Raw genomic sequence first — 15532 nt, forward strand, 5'->3', positions numbered from 1 at the left:
AATTTCCATTTTAGGATTTCTAATTTCAAAAAGGAAAAACAATTAATCCTTAAAATTGTTGTGTTTAACCGAACATTCACTTTGCCAGCTAATTCCCGCCCACTTACTAATGTTCGCTTTTAAGCCAATCGTTACCCATACCGGACTAGCGTCACGTTACTCATTTAATATTCATAAGAAACGCCTTCACCATAGTAGGACTGCTAAACTCGTCGGATTCGTTGTGAGAGGGAGCGATGATGTCATATGTGAAAACTTAACCCACTCCCCCTAGTGAGAGGCGCTGATTTGCCTTTCACATAATTTTCTGCAGAAGTTTTGTGAAGTGACCGAGGCACCGTGCGACCTCAAGTTACGAAAAACTGTCACACATCCTCCGAGGACTAACTTTTCCGCATCTGGAACGTGGATATTGGACGTTCAATAACGGGGCAGGCTTATAAATCGAGCCCATCATCCTGGACGGGCTGAAAAGTTTCAAGCGAGCGAAATGAATCGGAGCTTTAGTAATAAATCGCAATCTTTGCGTAGCTTGAACATGAACGCCGTGGAAGTGAAAAGCAAGGTGAGTTGTTTGAAATGCATAACGTACTGGAAAACTATTTTACGAGAATAGTTTCGTTGCATAGTTACACGATGTTGTATATTTTTAGATGGTAAAAATAGGGATGGCTAACTTTGGTTAGCCCATGTCAAATCATATTATAGCATATGAAGTAGTGTGGTCTTTGCATAGTACTCATTTACTTACGGCAATTGAAAATAACGTTTCCCTCTGCTTTTGAGAATTGCGTTTTGTTTCATCAGAGTTTTTCTGCTTACCTTTTAGTCGGCTCCTGTAAAATGAGTTGCAACACAACCGTTTTGGCGCTTGAACTGTCACAATAATGTATAATGTTTATGATTTTCGTGACTTTAGATCTCCAAAATGATATAAAACCTTCAAATGATCAAGCACAAATCCCGTTTCAGTCTTTCTGTAGTCTGGCTGCAGCATGTGGCTTTCAGATGGGAGCTTTCTGCTCTTGTGCATTCTAGCTGCTCTCTGAAGTTTTGTGTGTTTGTAATCTTCACATCAGGTCATTTCCAGCTGTCCGAAAATAGTATTCTAACAACACAAGGACATATTTACTCATTTGACAAGAGCAAACACGAGAGCTGATTCATTGGGATGGGCTCTTTTATTTGTCAGTTGGACAAAGTTAAACTTTTTAGTTTCTTCTCCTCACTTACAGCACATACTTAAACCACTGTTAACATTGATACTTTAATAATCTCATGCGGGAAATGGGATTAAAGGGATAGTTCACCCAAAAAGGAAAATTCTGTCATTTAGCTACTCACCCTCATGTTGTTCCAAACCTGTATGAGTTTCTTTATTTGGTTGAACACAAAAGACGATATTTTGAAGAATGTTGGTAACCAGATAGTTGGCTGCATTCATTGACTTCCATAGTAGGAAATACATATTATGAAACTCAATGTGTGCCGTCAACTGTCTAGTTACAACATTCTTCAAAATATCTTCGTTTATGTTCAACAGAATAAAGAAACGCATACATGAGTGTGAGTAAATGATGACAGAATTTTCATTTTTGGGGTGAACTATCCATTTAAGATGTCTGTCTGTCTGTGTTTTTCTGTCTATCATTCTATTTTAATAGTTCCCTTGAAGAATAGCATGATTTTCATTTATATCATGATGATAGATGTATCATCACTCAAAGCGGAGCCATAAAGACCTTTCATATACAGTAATTGTTCAATTTGCCTGGGGAAATATCTGACAAAGCTTCAACCAAGCCTTCACAGAAATAATTCTATATCTGTTACCGCTCGTACTAATGGTGGTGTGGAGCTGTGGACTAGCCTACATCTGTTGCAGCCAAGCTGATGGAGACAGTATCTATCAAGGCGCTGTCATTGAGACCCATTGGAACTAGATGATTCATTACATGTCTCTGCTTTCCCATTTGAGATGTCTGTCACTTATTCACTCTAAATATTCAAAAATAAATGAGAGTGGCTGAAAAAACTCAGTTGTCTGTTGAACTAGACTTTGGCTAGACAAACTTTTATAATGTGGTTATGGATGTGATGGTCCTAATTGTTGGAATGTGTGGGCGACGTGCCCAGATCCAGACTCCGTTGCCATTGTCTGATTATTATTCGCCTCTATTATTCAGTCGTGCTCTAATTCATAACGGGCTGAAAATCCCTGCTACTGTTGTCAATGAAAGGAGCCACTGTTTGGGGTCTGTAAAGACAAGAGGGCCCCATTACATTTCTCTTTTCTTGGAAGATACCTATGAATGTTGGAATGGTGTCTGTGGATCAACCCGCTTTCCCACTGAAACCTGGAAGAACCAATACTCGCCCCTCAAACAAAAGTATCAATGGATGGATTTGTTAAACTTAAACCTGCGAGGCAAGAATGTTTATGGAATTGTTATCTTCCTGCTATGATGTTTGGAACACTGTTTATCAACCATATCAACATCACAAAGGATGTGTTACTCTACAGTGATGCAACGTTGTGATCATGTCACTAATCTCTCGGTATCACACGTAGTGTTCTTTATGATGTCACCACCCAGTTCCGGTACATCACAATCAAGGAAGGGTTGTTCGGAGAGGAACTCTGCTGGTGATAAGAGTGCATGAGGGGGTTTCTGAAATGAACCATGAGCCAATGTTCTTTTGTGAGGAGCTGTTTTTCCCCCCCTCCCACCACTTTATATCTAACGTGTCTAGGGCTTTGTACATCTTCCAGAAACACTCCTCCAACTGCTCTTTCAATTCCGTTTTCCACTGACCAAGCTGGATCTCAATTAGAAATGTACTCTTTGGAACGCTATTCTGACATATGATACGATTGGGTTTTGGGTACTGTTGAATGTCACACAAGTATTTAACACAAAGAGCTGTGTATCTGGCTGTAGTGCCGTGTTTTGACTTGCCTGAACCTGTCAGGGTTTGAGGTCTGATAAAGTGTTTTCGCTGTTCTCCTATTACTCAGGATTTCGATGTTGGAAATTGGGTATTTTATGCTCTGTGTAGGCCCGTATACTCAATTATCTGAGGTCATGTTATTGTTTTTAGGCTTGAGTTTGCACATGGATAACAACAAAATTAAGATAGATTCAGATTTACACTGTGTCCTAACCAGATGCGATAAGATTCCAGTGACAAGCAATTTGTACACCAGACGTGACAAGGGTACTACATGACGTGTCAAAATGAATCACATAACACAAAATAGTGAAGAGCACGTGGCTCATTTGCAACGAAATTAATAATCAAATTACTAAAAATTAAACCATTTTAACATTATCAAAAAAGAACATCACAATTTATGCTACAATTTATTATATTTAAGCAAGGGGAAATATCAAGAAAAATCTAATTAGTAATTTATTGGGTTTTTATGATACCAGAATGTAGTGTTTGGTATTAATAACATTTCATCTTGATACCACAGCAAAAACAAATATATGTTATTAAATATATATGTTATTAAATGAAGGTCTGGTTTCACAGACAGGGTTTAGATTAAGCCAGGATTAGACCTTAGTTCAATTAGGATATTTAAATAGCTAGCTTTTATAAATGTGCCTTCGAAAAAACATTACTGGTATGCATCTTGAGACAAAACAATGGCACTGATTATATTTCAAGATATGTCGGTGCAAGTTGCTTTCAGAACTTAAAACCGCTCAAACATTAATTTTAGTCTGGGACTACTAGACTTAATTAAGCCTTGTCTGTGGAACTGGGGATAAATTCTTTTTTTTTTACCTTTAATTAATTATTTCTCAATAAAAGAAATATTATGCAACATTATGCAAGTTTTTCATGTTATTATTCAAGTAAACGGTAAGAAACAAAGAAATAATGTTGTCCTTGGCCTACAACCCTGTCATATAACTCCCAATAACAGTAAGAAGTGGCCAAGCCATTAGTGTTGTGTTAGCAAAATAAAACATTGTCCGAATGTTTCAGGCTCCCAGTGGGGTTATCTATGTTTAAATAACCCTAACCTGATCATTTTACCCTGACTTTAACAATTTGAGCAGCGTATTCAATAAGGCTAAATTACAACTGTTTGCTGAAGAAACCATGACTAACATTATCAGTGACTCTCAGGGAAAGAACAACAACAAAAGTATGTCACCATTTAATGTCAATTTAAAACAATTAGTTCTCCACATTAGAAACAGAAAGACTGTATCAATGAAACATGTACTTTATTTATTTAGTCAGTGCAGCAGCAGCTCTGATGTCTTGCTGATAAATGGGTTAAATTCTCACTCTTACTGTAGGCGGTGGGATGGATGTATTCGTAATTCATATGTGTCTGCAACTGGGCACATTGTCACATGCAGTCAACTTGATCACACACCTGCCACCCCAGAGACCCTCCGAGTGTATATCTGCTGCTTCACATTTATATTTCATGTGCTAATGACAGGCTGCCAGCGGTTAATGTAGGACTCTGGTTCTTGGGGCATAATTACATAGAGCAGCACAGTCCACGAGTGAATGCTGGGATTCTGCAGACTCAACCGCTGCTGTGAAAGACAAAGTGAGGCCTGTGTTTTTCAGGCTGGATGGGACGACCCACGCATTGAATCAAGACTCGCATCTGCGTGACAGTCACGTGATTTGAGACATAGGCCTAAACTCAGCTTGACCCCTTTGGTGAAGGGGACAGACAATTGCCTCTTCCGAATATAGGCAAAGCTATACTTACCGGCCATAGCCTGATGTTCAGAGCTAGTAACCAAAGGTTTGTAGGGTTGAATCCCACACAACAAGGGATGCTTGAACATATTTGATCTTGGTCATGGCACTTCAAACCAGGTGACTTTAAATGCTTCCATTATGTGATGGTGTTGTTTAAAAGTTTGTGTGGAGATAAAGAGCACTGATTGGGATGTGGTCTAACAGATCTATTTTAGTATTATTGATATACTATAATAGTTTATTAATATTTTAGATTTTTAGTTTTTATTTTAATTACATTTTTTAGTAAATTTATGTTTTTGTTTTATGTAGTTTTTATTTGTTTAAAAATATTTCAACATTTTTAGTTGTAATTTTCAGTTTTAGTTTTTAGAAAATTGTAATACTTCAGCTTAAATTATTTCAAATTTTTATTTAATTTAAAGGTCCCGTTCTTCATGTTTTTTTGAAGCTTTGATTGTATTTACAGTGTGCAATATAACATGTGTTCATGTTTCGGGTGTAAAAAAACACTGTTTTTTTCACACAATTTACTTATCTGTATACCGCTGTTTTCACTGTCCAAAAAACAGCCTGATGACTTCCTTGTTCTATGAAGTCCCTCCTTCAGAAATACGTAACGAGTTCTGATTGTGCCAGCGGTTCCTGTGTTGTGATTCGACAGCAGCTTATCGCACGTTGCCCGGAAAGGTCACCCTTCTTACCATAAATTGGAGATGCATGCGCAGCTGAAGTGCTTCTTCTCCGTGGGAGCGCAACAAGACCACGCCCCCTTTTTTTGTGTATTCCTGTGGGTGGAGATTAGTCAAAAAACTGTTCTAGTTACGTCATTAAAAAAGGAAGTAAAGGGATGTAGTCCAAACCGGCCGTTCGCTGTATGCTTTGAAAGGGGACTTCTGTTAAATAAAATATCTCGCTAGGCATTGAACATTGAGCTTTATAATTTTACAGGTATTATTTATGCTCTAACAGCAACATTACACACTAATTCAAGTTTGAAAAATGGAATCGCGAAGAACGGGACCTTTAAGATTTTCCATCTTATAGCCTACTATTTGTTTTATTTCATCTTTATTTCAATAAATAAATGTTTTTGTAATAGTTTTAGTTAATAATACTAACAGAGTGATCCCAATTTGCATAATATCTGTCCTGTAGAGTAGGATTATTACTTTCCAAATCATAGTACATTAATTGTTTGTTAATGGCATAGCAAAACACTTAAAAAGCAGAGCAGAGGAAAAGTAATGACGTGTCCTGTCATTGTGTGCACGGCCCTGAGTGTGTGTTCTGAGAAGATTGGTTGGGTTTGTTCACCTGTGCAGGGGTGACATCCGCTAGTGTGTGTTGTGGAAGTTCGCTCTGCTTACTCATCATCCAGCATTGTGCTTCACTCTATTGTGTCTCTGGCCCTGTTTGACTCCATTTCCTCATTACAAACAGCAGAGCTGCAAAGACAGCCGAGCAGTCTGTTAGAGGCCTGGCCAAAACACTCTTTATCTCTCAATGTCAGTGTTTTGTGATTTCTGACATGTCTGAAGGCTAAATAGATTTAATTCGAAGGCCAGTAAGTATGTAACAGAAATAAGTGTCTTCAGTTTTAGTTAGGTAGTGTCAAAACAAACATTAGGTCTACCTTTAGTTTGAAATTGAATAAAATGAGGTTGGTGAGTGTGATTTAACCTTGAAAATTCCAACTGTGGTTCTCATGGTGTTGGAGGATGTGACAATTGTAAACCTTTATTTTAAATCTTTGTTTGGCTGGAAGGTGGGCTGCTTTCATTGAAGCACAGACACATATACAGACAGTTACTCGCACACAGAGATCACACAGCACACTTACTCTGGAGCATAAAATCGCTTTGATACTGAAAAGATGCTTTATATATCTCAGCAACGAGGTGGAATCATCTCTTTTTTTTAAAGTAATTAAACTCACAGCTTCACTATTAGTAGAGAGATACAATTTACACACGCACAATCTGTCTCTCACTCTTAATTGATTCAAATACGCAATATTACTGCAATGCTTTGTCTCTGTGTCTGATTTAAAGTGGGAAGAAAGCTAAATCTAATGACCTTTAACTTGTCAATTCTGGCAAGTGGCAAATGACCAATACCGATGATAGTCCATGTACGCAGAGTACGCATTCTGCGTAAGGCACCAACTACCAAGGGGGATGTAAGCAGAGCAGATTGCATAAAATTTCAGAATGAGATCGTATGAATTAATACGAATTGGCAACCAATTCGCCAAAGCATAAACTACGAGAGTGCGTTCGGTCGATCGATAGACTTTTTTCACATTTTTTTTATGCAGGCTACAAATGCACACTTTAGAGAATCTAACAGCAGGATTTGCAAAAGTTTGCGAGGTGCATGTTATACAATAATTATAAGATATTCAAAGACTTTTGAATGATATGAATGCATATTTGCAGAGTGAGAAAGTATTATAGCCTTTTTTCTCCTTTCTATAACTACTAATACAAATGCAAATGCTTTAATACTTTTTCATATATCGTTTACTTTCTTCTTTACTGTTTACTTTTATGTTGATAGACCGTACACTGATGAAGAACAATAGGCTACTGTCAAAATAAAAGTCCTACTACTGTCCAAATAAATGTCTGCCTCTAACATGTATCGGCTTATCAATAAGTATGTAACTTATTGATTATTAGAAAATGCCAAACATTGGCCAGTGTATCGGGTGACCAGTAATCCATATCCCCTAATCACAAACGACTGGAAAGATCCCTCAAAAGCCCTATAAATATCAATGTAGTGATGTTTTGTGACAGCATGCTGACTTCTGCATTTCTTTTGCAGTATGGAGCAGAGTTCCGCAGGTTTTCAGTGGATCGACTAAAACCCGGCAAATTTGAGGAATTCTACAAACTCATCATGACAATCCACCGGATTGCAAACATGGAGGTGATGATCGGATACGCCGATGTTCACGGAGACCTCCTCCCCATCAATAACGATGAGAACTTCTGCAAGGCCGTGTCCACCGCACACCCCCTGCTGCGACTCTTTATCCAGAGACAAGGTACGAGCTCTCTCACTTCCCTCCCACATCCCTTTATTCAAGGTGGATTTTCCTGCTTCATTTGAAGCATTGTCTGGTGACTCGTCTTGCCTGAAGATCTGGTTGACTAATCAGTCTTAAGGACGCCTTGCATAGTTATATTGGTTTCAAGTTCTTCTGACCCCAATTGGGAATCGGTCAGTTAGGGGTTAAAAATCCTGCAGAATGTAGAGTATGAATTAAGTAAATACTTTCAGAGTGATTCAGCCCACAATTTCTGTGGTCCTGTGGTCAAGCGGAAATACTGGGTAAATAGGTTCATGTAATCTGTGATTTGTATGCTGTGTTTTGAAGCACACAGAGACACGTTCCCAAACGTGGCCCCGTGTGCAGTTATTATGTTGTCACCAGCACACATGTGTGTGTGATAGAACCGCTGTGGTCTGGAGATAACTTTCTACAGGAAAGGCTGCTGGTTTTGATGGCAGGGAAGAGAGTGACAGTTCTTTCCTGTGGAGAGACTCTGACTCTTCCTGTAAATCCCAATGCACCCTTAAAGACAAATCAGCATCCTGTAGCTCAACTGTTACAATGTGTGTTAGATACTTTGGCCAGTCCTTTTAACATCAGAGAATTTGTGTCCAATTGTAGTGACTGCTTTCCAAAATGGTTGGTACTAATGATAGGGCCGATATATTTGGACATTTTGAGATTATTGGTATTGGATACATGTAGCTTGGTTAAATAAAATTAGTATTAGTTTGCCTTTTTGTCAATTGCAAAATCGGTCCAAACTTGTGAATAATGCATGGTTTCTGTGTTTAAAGTCAGCATTATTTGCTATTTGCAACCCCATAATTTGACACATTTCCAAATGTGAAACCAGATATTCAACAAGAAAAAATATAGGACATGACTTTATCAACTGGGCATTGATTGATTGATTGGTGAAAAGTGGGTGGTTCATTTTAAAATAGTGTTTTGTTAAAACAATTTAGCTATTTGCTAACATTAGTTGTGTGATGTCATTCACTAAAAAAGTTGTAGCTGGACTTGTTTTAAGTCGCTATCACAAAATGTAGATATTGATTGTCAGGGATACATACATTACCTTTCAAAAGTTTGGGGTCAGTAAGTTTATTTATTAGAGTTGAATACTTCTATTTAGGAAGGGCGTATTAAATTGAAAGTGAAATTAAATGTTTTTCTTAAAGACCCACTCCGATGAAAATAATGTTTTTCTAGGTGTTAACATGTTCTTGTGGCATTTTTCTGATGTTAGAGGACAAATCTTGAGAAAAATCAGCTCAAAGTTGTATTTCTGAGTATTTCTACATTCAAATGGCTGTGAATCAGTAGCAGACGCTAAAATGCTGGCTAAAATCGACTGGAGTTGTGACGTAGTAACTCCACTGGGCGTCTCCACACGCGACGTCTTGGAGTGAAATAATGATCGGTGATCGGTGATAACTTTGATTAACTTCGGATAATAATAATTAACGTGTATATAATACTGTTGCCCCACCGGTATTGGGGATGTAAGCTAGCGGGAGAGACAGAGCTCTCAGCAACGGGCAGGGGGAGGGTCGTCTCCGTGCCAACGGCTCCGCCCACAACGCAGAGGCGAATTGCTAATGAGCTACTGCCGCTCTGCTGAAGCGAAGTCCCAGAAAACGGCACAGGTTTTGTGATTTTGGCTAAAAATGGCATAATCATAATTTAAAGACCACTGGGAATGTTTAAAAATAGCTCAAAATATGATCGGAGTGGGACTTTAAAGAATAAAAATAAAAATAAAAAACAGTTGTCACAAAAATATTCAAGGGGTGAAATAATGCCATTTTCACAAGATGTAAAATAAGTATTTGATGTCCCCAGAGTGTGTATGTGAAGTTTTAGCTCAAAATACCCCACAGATATGTTTATATAGCATGTTAAAATTGTCACTTTTTGAGGGTGAGCAAAAACGCACCGTTTTTGAGTCTGTCCCTTTAAATGCAAGTGAGCTGCTGCTCCCGGCACAGAGGGCGGAGCTTCAACAGCTTGTGTCCTTTTACCTCACACAGACATGCACTGAAAATTTCAAAAACTTTTAGCCTTTTATGTTCAAAACAGAGTCAGACAATGATGGAGAGACTCAAGAAGTGACAACATGTTGAATGCAACAGCACATTTCTGAATGGTTAGTTGATGAATTTATGTAGCTTGTAGTTATCTTCTAGTCATTGATTAGCATATTCTGTCATGATAGTCTATAAATCGGAGGGGTTTATGTAAAATTTAGGGTTAGTGTGATGTCACTAACCCGGGAGGAATGTCTTGTAGTCCCTGCCAGCCGTTTGTTGTAGTCAATTTCTTTAAAATAAAATATCTCCCTTTGCTTTGAACTTTGAGCATCGTAACTTTGCAGATGTTGTTTATGCTCAAACAGCAACATTACACTACACACTAACTAAAGTTAGAAAAGTGAAATCATAATCAACCACTCCTTTAAGCAGTAAAACTGTTTTCAGCATTGACAATAATGAGAAATGTTTCTTGAGCACCAAATCAGCATATTAGAATAATGTTCCTGAAGATCATGTGACACTGACGACTGGAGTAGTGGCTGCTGAAAATTCAGCTTTGCATTACAAGAATTAATTATGTTTTAAATTATACTTAACTAGAAAACCACTATTGTAAAATTGTAATAAAATTCATCAAATAAAGTAAAATTGTAATAATATTCATCAAATAAATGCAGGCTTGGTAATGGACATCTTTCAGAAACATTACATAATCTTACTGACCCTAAACTTTATATAGTAGTGTGTTTGTGTGTAGTATGTATAGGTTTTTTTTTTTTTTTTTTTGGTGAACTGGGCTTTGCTGTTCATTTGAGGGTTCAGATCGCTCTGTTCTCAAAGAAACTGCAGCCTTTAGAAATCAGGTCACAGTCTACTGGTATGGCGGGCATTTCACACAGACAAAAGAGCCACGTGAAAAGAGACAAAAAAGAGAGAGAGAGGCACCTCAGCAGGCTGGGCTGTGCTCATCTTTCCACATCCACAGATAGGACGCTTCTCTTACCGTGCTTTAAAGGTATGAACGCTGCTCTGCAATTATTTGCATACTTCCCATCTCAGCAGTTACACAACCGTAGTCCAGTAATGCCTTCAAGGAAGACACAATGCATACCCACACTCCAAGAACAAGCTGTTTTTAGTAGGGATGCTCCGATCGATCGGCCAGAGATCGGTATCGGCCGATATTCACATTTTATGACTCGATCGGGACTCACTAAACTTGGCCGATCTCACAAACCGATCACAATTTGATTAGGCCTACATCAAAACGTGAGAAGGTACATGATGCGTGGGGACTTAAATGATTTGGCAGTCATGTCATCGTCGGTGTGGAATTGCTATGATGTGTCGAGAAACAGCTATTTGCCATGTATGTTTCAAAGGAATCTCATGTGGAGGAGCATTGTCCTCCAGAGAGATCAGCTTTCTGAAGAGTAGCTTCGCTCGCTCAGTCCACACAGCGCCGCTCGCTCAGAACGCCCGCAGTGACGCGCTGGTTAGGAAATATGTGAAATAAATTGGGCTGCCCGTGCACGAGTCACGACTAAAGTTTTTTTCTAGTTGACTAGTAGTAGCCTAGTTCATTTAAGCCATTAGTCTAATTGTATATTTATATTAATTTAATTAAATATATATGGGACAAAATACTAAACCATAATGAGCATTATCGTAATATTGCCTATATTCCGCATATCAAGCGCATGCATAAAGCTTGCCACAAAGAACCGGTAAAAGTAATGTTTAAGCAGCATGGTACATTTGAATTGTTTATTAATAAACTAGTGTTTTCTGGCTGCAAAGATACAGTTGGCGATGTTGACGCCATCTTCGCATGTAGTGAACGCGCCTATAGAGAGAAATGCACACTTCATACGGATAGACTACATAAGCAGAGAGTAGGCTACCCCATTTCTTATCGATTTGAATGTTTTTTTTTTAAAGCATTTCAAGCTTTCTATACGTTCTCAGGTCTGTGAGCCAAGTCATTTATACGCTGAGTTTCGGTTCATTTATAAGACGCGCTCCAGTTCACGCGCGGGCGCCTCCGTATCCTATATTGTCTGCTATATTTCGCTTCTTATTTATTAAATCCAGCCAATTGGTTGATGAAACATTGATTGAAATTAAGTTACAATTTTTACAAAACGAAATTCACTTTAAAAAATGGCTTTCTACAAAACAAAACTTAATTAAGTGGTCAAAATCATGTCTGACCCACTCCAAATGTCTCCTGATATATTGGGCATCTTATGATCCTATCTTACCCATCTCATGCGGTTCCTTTTTCATATAATCAACATAGATGAAATTAAAAAAAGAACATTATATTATATAAAACAAATATAAAATGTATATTTACGTTTTTAAGTTATATTTAAACGTCAGACCACTCCGCTTTTCTCACTTTTGTGGCCTATGCATGTGTGCGTGCATATGGGGAGGGGTGCGATTTTCGAATAATAGCCAGCTACAGTATCTTCGAATATTATTTTTGCTCGAAATGCCCATCCCTTCTAATGAGTAGCATCAAACTACTCCAATTTGTTCTTTTAGGAGTTTAAATTATTTATTTAATTTTTGTTAGGGATGGCCCGATACCGATACTGGCATCGGGGATCGGGCCGATACTGTCCTAATATACTCGTACTCGTACTCATAAAAATTCGCCGATACCACGCACCGATACCACGTACATTTTGCAAAACGAAACTGGCCGCCGCGAGTGCTTTGTCGAGGTGAACTGAGGCATAGGAAAGTATAATGTCGGTGGTTTGGGCTCATTTCAAGATAAGGGATGAAGACAACAGCAAGGCAGACTGTGAGTTATGTTCAGCTAAGGTGTCGAGAGGAGGGAAAGAAAGTACATCGTTTAACACCAGCAATCTAATTAAACATCTGAAGACGCATCATAGATCTGATGGCCGAGCGTGCGCGCGGGCGGTAATGCACTCACTCTGTGTGTGCGGGTTACGGGAGAATAAAACGATTCGCGGGACTCCCGCAAACTAGAAATATCTATGAATAAAACATAAAAACTAAAAGATTTTTATCCATCTCTTGCAGAAAAGCAACAAGAACAACTACAACAAAATAGAAACGATTTACAGGACAGAGTTTCTATTCATAACATGGTTACAGCGTTGAGCGATGTAGCCAATCACAGACATATGTGTTGATTTCTTGAACGCAATGGCCAATCAGAAGCATTTAAGATAGACTCCCCTCACCGCTCAAAACGGACTTTTTTGTTCAGTGCTGAATTCTGTATGCTGGCAAATCCTCTAATTATAACAAACAAAGTGTGGATATTATGAAAGATTGATTGTGCAGTCAGCTTCATTGATAATAACAGAGATGTGTGAGATCGCGATGAACTGTCAGCTTTTAGGATTTATTAAGGGAGCGCACTTTGCGCGCATTCAGTCATGCCAGACCATGCACGCAGTAGCCTAGCCTGCTTGCTTTTATGTTAAATTAACAGTGGTTTGTGTGTTAATACATTTATTATTTTACTAATTTTTATTTATTTTTAGACTTGTTAAAACAAGCAGAGAAGAAAATAAAAACAGTCTTCTAACCTGTGTTCTAAAATAGTCGTCTTCTTTTCTGGGAGCCTATTACTTTTGCGGTAGAAATATCGGTATCGGTACTCGGTATCGGCAAGTACACAAATGCAAATACTCGTACTCGTATCGGTTTGAAAAAAAATGGTATCGGGCCATCCCTAATTTTTGTCCTGCTCAGATTTGTATTGGACAAGGTTTAAGTTATGACTTCTCTATTTTAGGTGATTAAATGTTTATGTTGTCCTCCAAAGTTTACTATTGGACAATGTTTAATTTAAGCCTGTAGGCTGCATCAGACTGATCCATTTTGTTTGTATTTATCATTGTCTTATATTAAGTATATTAAGCATCGGTATCGGGATCGGTATCGGCCGATCACCATGACAAGAAATCGGCTATCGGTATCGGCTGCAAAAATCCTGATCGGAGCATCCCTAGTTTTTAGTCTTTGACATCTTTTGCTAAAGCAGCCCTTCTGGTTCCTCACACTTAGTGTGTTGATTTATTTATAGTGATCAGATTTACAAGTTTCACCTGGCAGCAAAAACAAAACCAAAACAACAAAAGTAGAAAAATGTCACAGACTTGCATTGAAGTTTCTATGTTGTATTATATTTGTTATTATTAACTGCAGAATTCAGTTTTTGACACCGTATACAAAATTAGATCTCTGCATTAACGGTGGTTAAAAGCATTGGAGGATTTAAATTTAGCTTTTCTAGTTTTGATAAAAAATCCCAAATGTGGTCAAACCGTTCATGCATGTTAAGTTTTACTCCTCTTGACGGCTTGGCTTCCAGTCGTGGATTACGTAAGTCGTGTTTTCTTGCGCCAGCACAAGCTTTTGAGTGGTCAGCAGGATTTGTACTATTATGCTAATTAGTTTCTTTGCTCGTAGCTGTGAGTGCCATTCAGCGCTCATAGTGACCATTGTGAATGCTGAACAATGAGGTGCTTTCTCACGATTTGGCTCTCTCTTAACCTGAGCATGAGTAAGCCCGTAACAGGCAACGCTCGCTGGGCGGTACCGAAGAGTCCAAGCATTCCCGTCAATCACGAGTTCCTGACATAGACATGACTGTGTGTGAGTCAGTGTGAATGAGAGATCATTCCAAAAGCAGAGATACTCATCTTCAGGAGCCAGAAAAGCCACATTGGTTAGGACCACAGATGGATAGGACTGCAGTTTATACATGTAAGCGCATTCCATAAAAAAAAATCAGGGACATTTAGACTAGAGTCTGGTTTATTCTTGACGCATTCCACAGCAGTGCTTGTGCCCCAAAATATATTGCAAATCTGACCTCCACATCCACTTTTCGAATGTTTGTCGGCATCCTTTATAAAAATGTTCCAAACCTATAAGACTTGTGTTAATCTTCGACACACAAATTAAGATATTTTTAATGACTTGGGTTAAACTTGATGAACTTTTTCAAGCATCAAAGTGTTTGTTTAATTGACTTTCAGTGGAGGGACAGAAACCTCTCAGGTTTCATTCAAAATATCATCATTCGTGTTTCCGAATATGAATGAAAGTCTTATGGGTTTTGGAACGACTTGAGGGTAAATGACAAAATCTTTATTTTTGGGTGAACTAACCCTAGTGATTCTGCTTCCAGTTCCTTTAGACACTTCTGGTTATTTAATGGTTCCGTTAATGATTCTTTTAGTACTTTTTGAGAAAAATAAATATTTTTGGGAAAAGAAATTCATTGCCAGATGATGAGAATTTCATTAATACGTTTAAATCAGTTATTTCAAAAGGTATTCAAATTGTTTTAGAGATAACAATCACATTCCAATAATTGATTTTGATTGAAAATAATTGAAAAATACTAAACAAAAATGGTAGTAACGTTTATTAACTTTCTTAAGATATTACTGACAGAATAACATGTTTCTTTAATTACATTTTGTCATATAAACAACAGGTTTTAGTCTCATAAACCTTCAGAACAACAATACTGTTAGTTTTGAGCTGTATAATCAGCTAACTGTTTAATTTCACTAAAAATGGTAATTAAGAGTAGGAATGCACGAAAAAAAAAAAAATTCTGGCCAATACGATGTTAAAAAGCAACTAGTTACCGATATTTAATGTCACTTGCTCACTT

The 15532-nt window shown here is 38.0% G+C and overlaps 1 protein-coding gene across 1 annotated transcript in view; it reads left to right on the plus strand.

The window, feature by feature from the left end:
• Nucleotides 1-255: 255 nt before the first annotated feature.
• pard6gb (par-6 family cell polarity regulator gamma b) overlaps nt 256-15532 on the plus strand; it is a 51349-nt gene continuing 36072 nt past the window's right edge. The window contains exons 1-2 of the mRNA XM_056254515.1: nt 256-565; nt 7579-7801. Of these exons, the coding sequence (XP_056110490.1) occupies nt 491-565; nt 7579-7801 (298 nt within the window). The 5' untranslated portion in view covers nt 256-490. The remainder of the gene's footprint in view (nt 566-7578; nt 7802-15532) is intronic.

The sequence above is a fragment of the Rhinichthys klamathensis genome, unplaced genomic scaffold (assembly GCF_029890125.1).
Source record: "Rhinichthys klamathensis goyatoka isolate OS25496 unplaced genomic scaffold, OSU_Roscu_1.1 h1tg000111l_1, whole genome shotgun sequence".
NCBI lineage: Eukaryota > Metazoa > Chordata > Actinopteri > Cypriniformes > Leuciscidae > Rhinichthys > Rhinichthys klamathensis.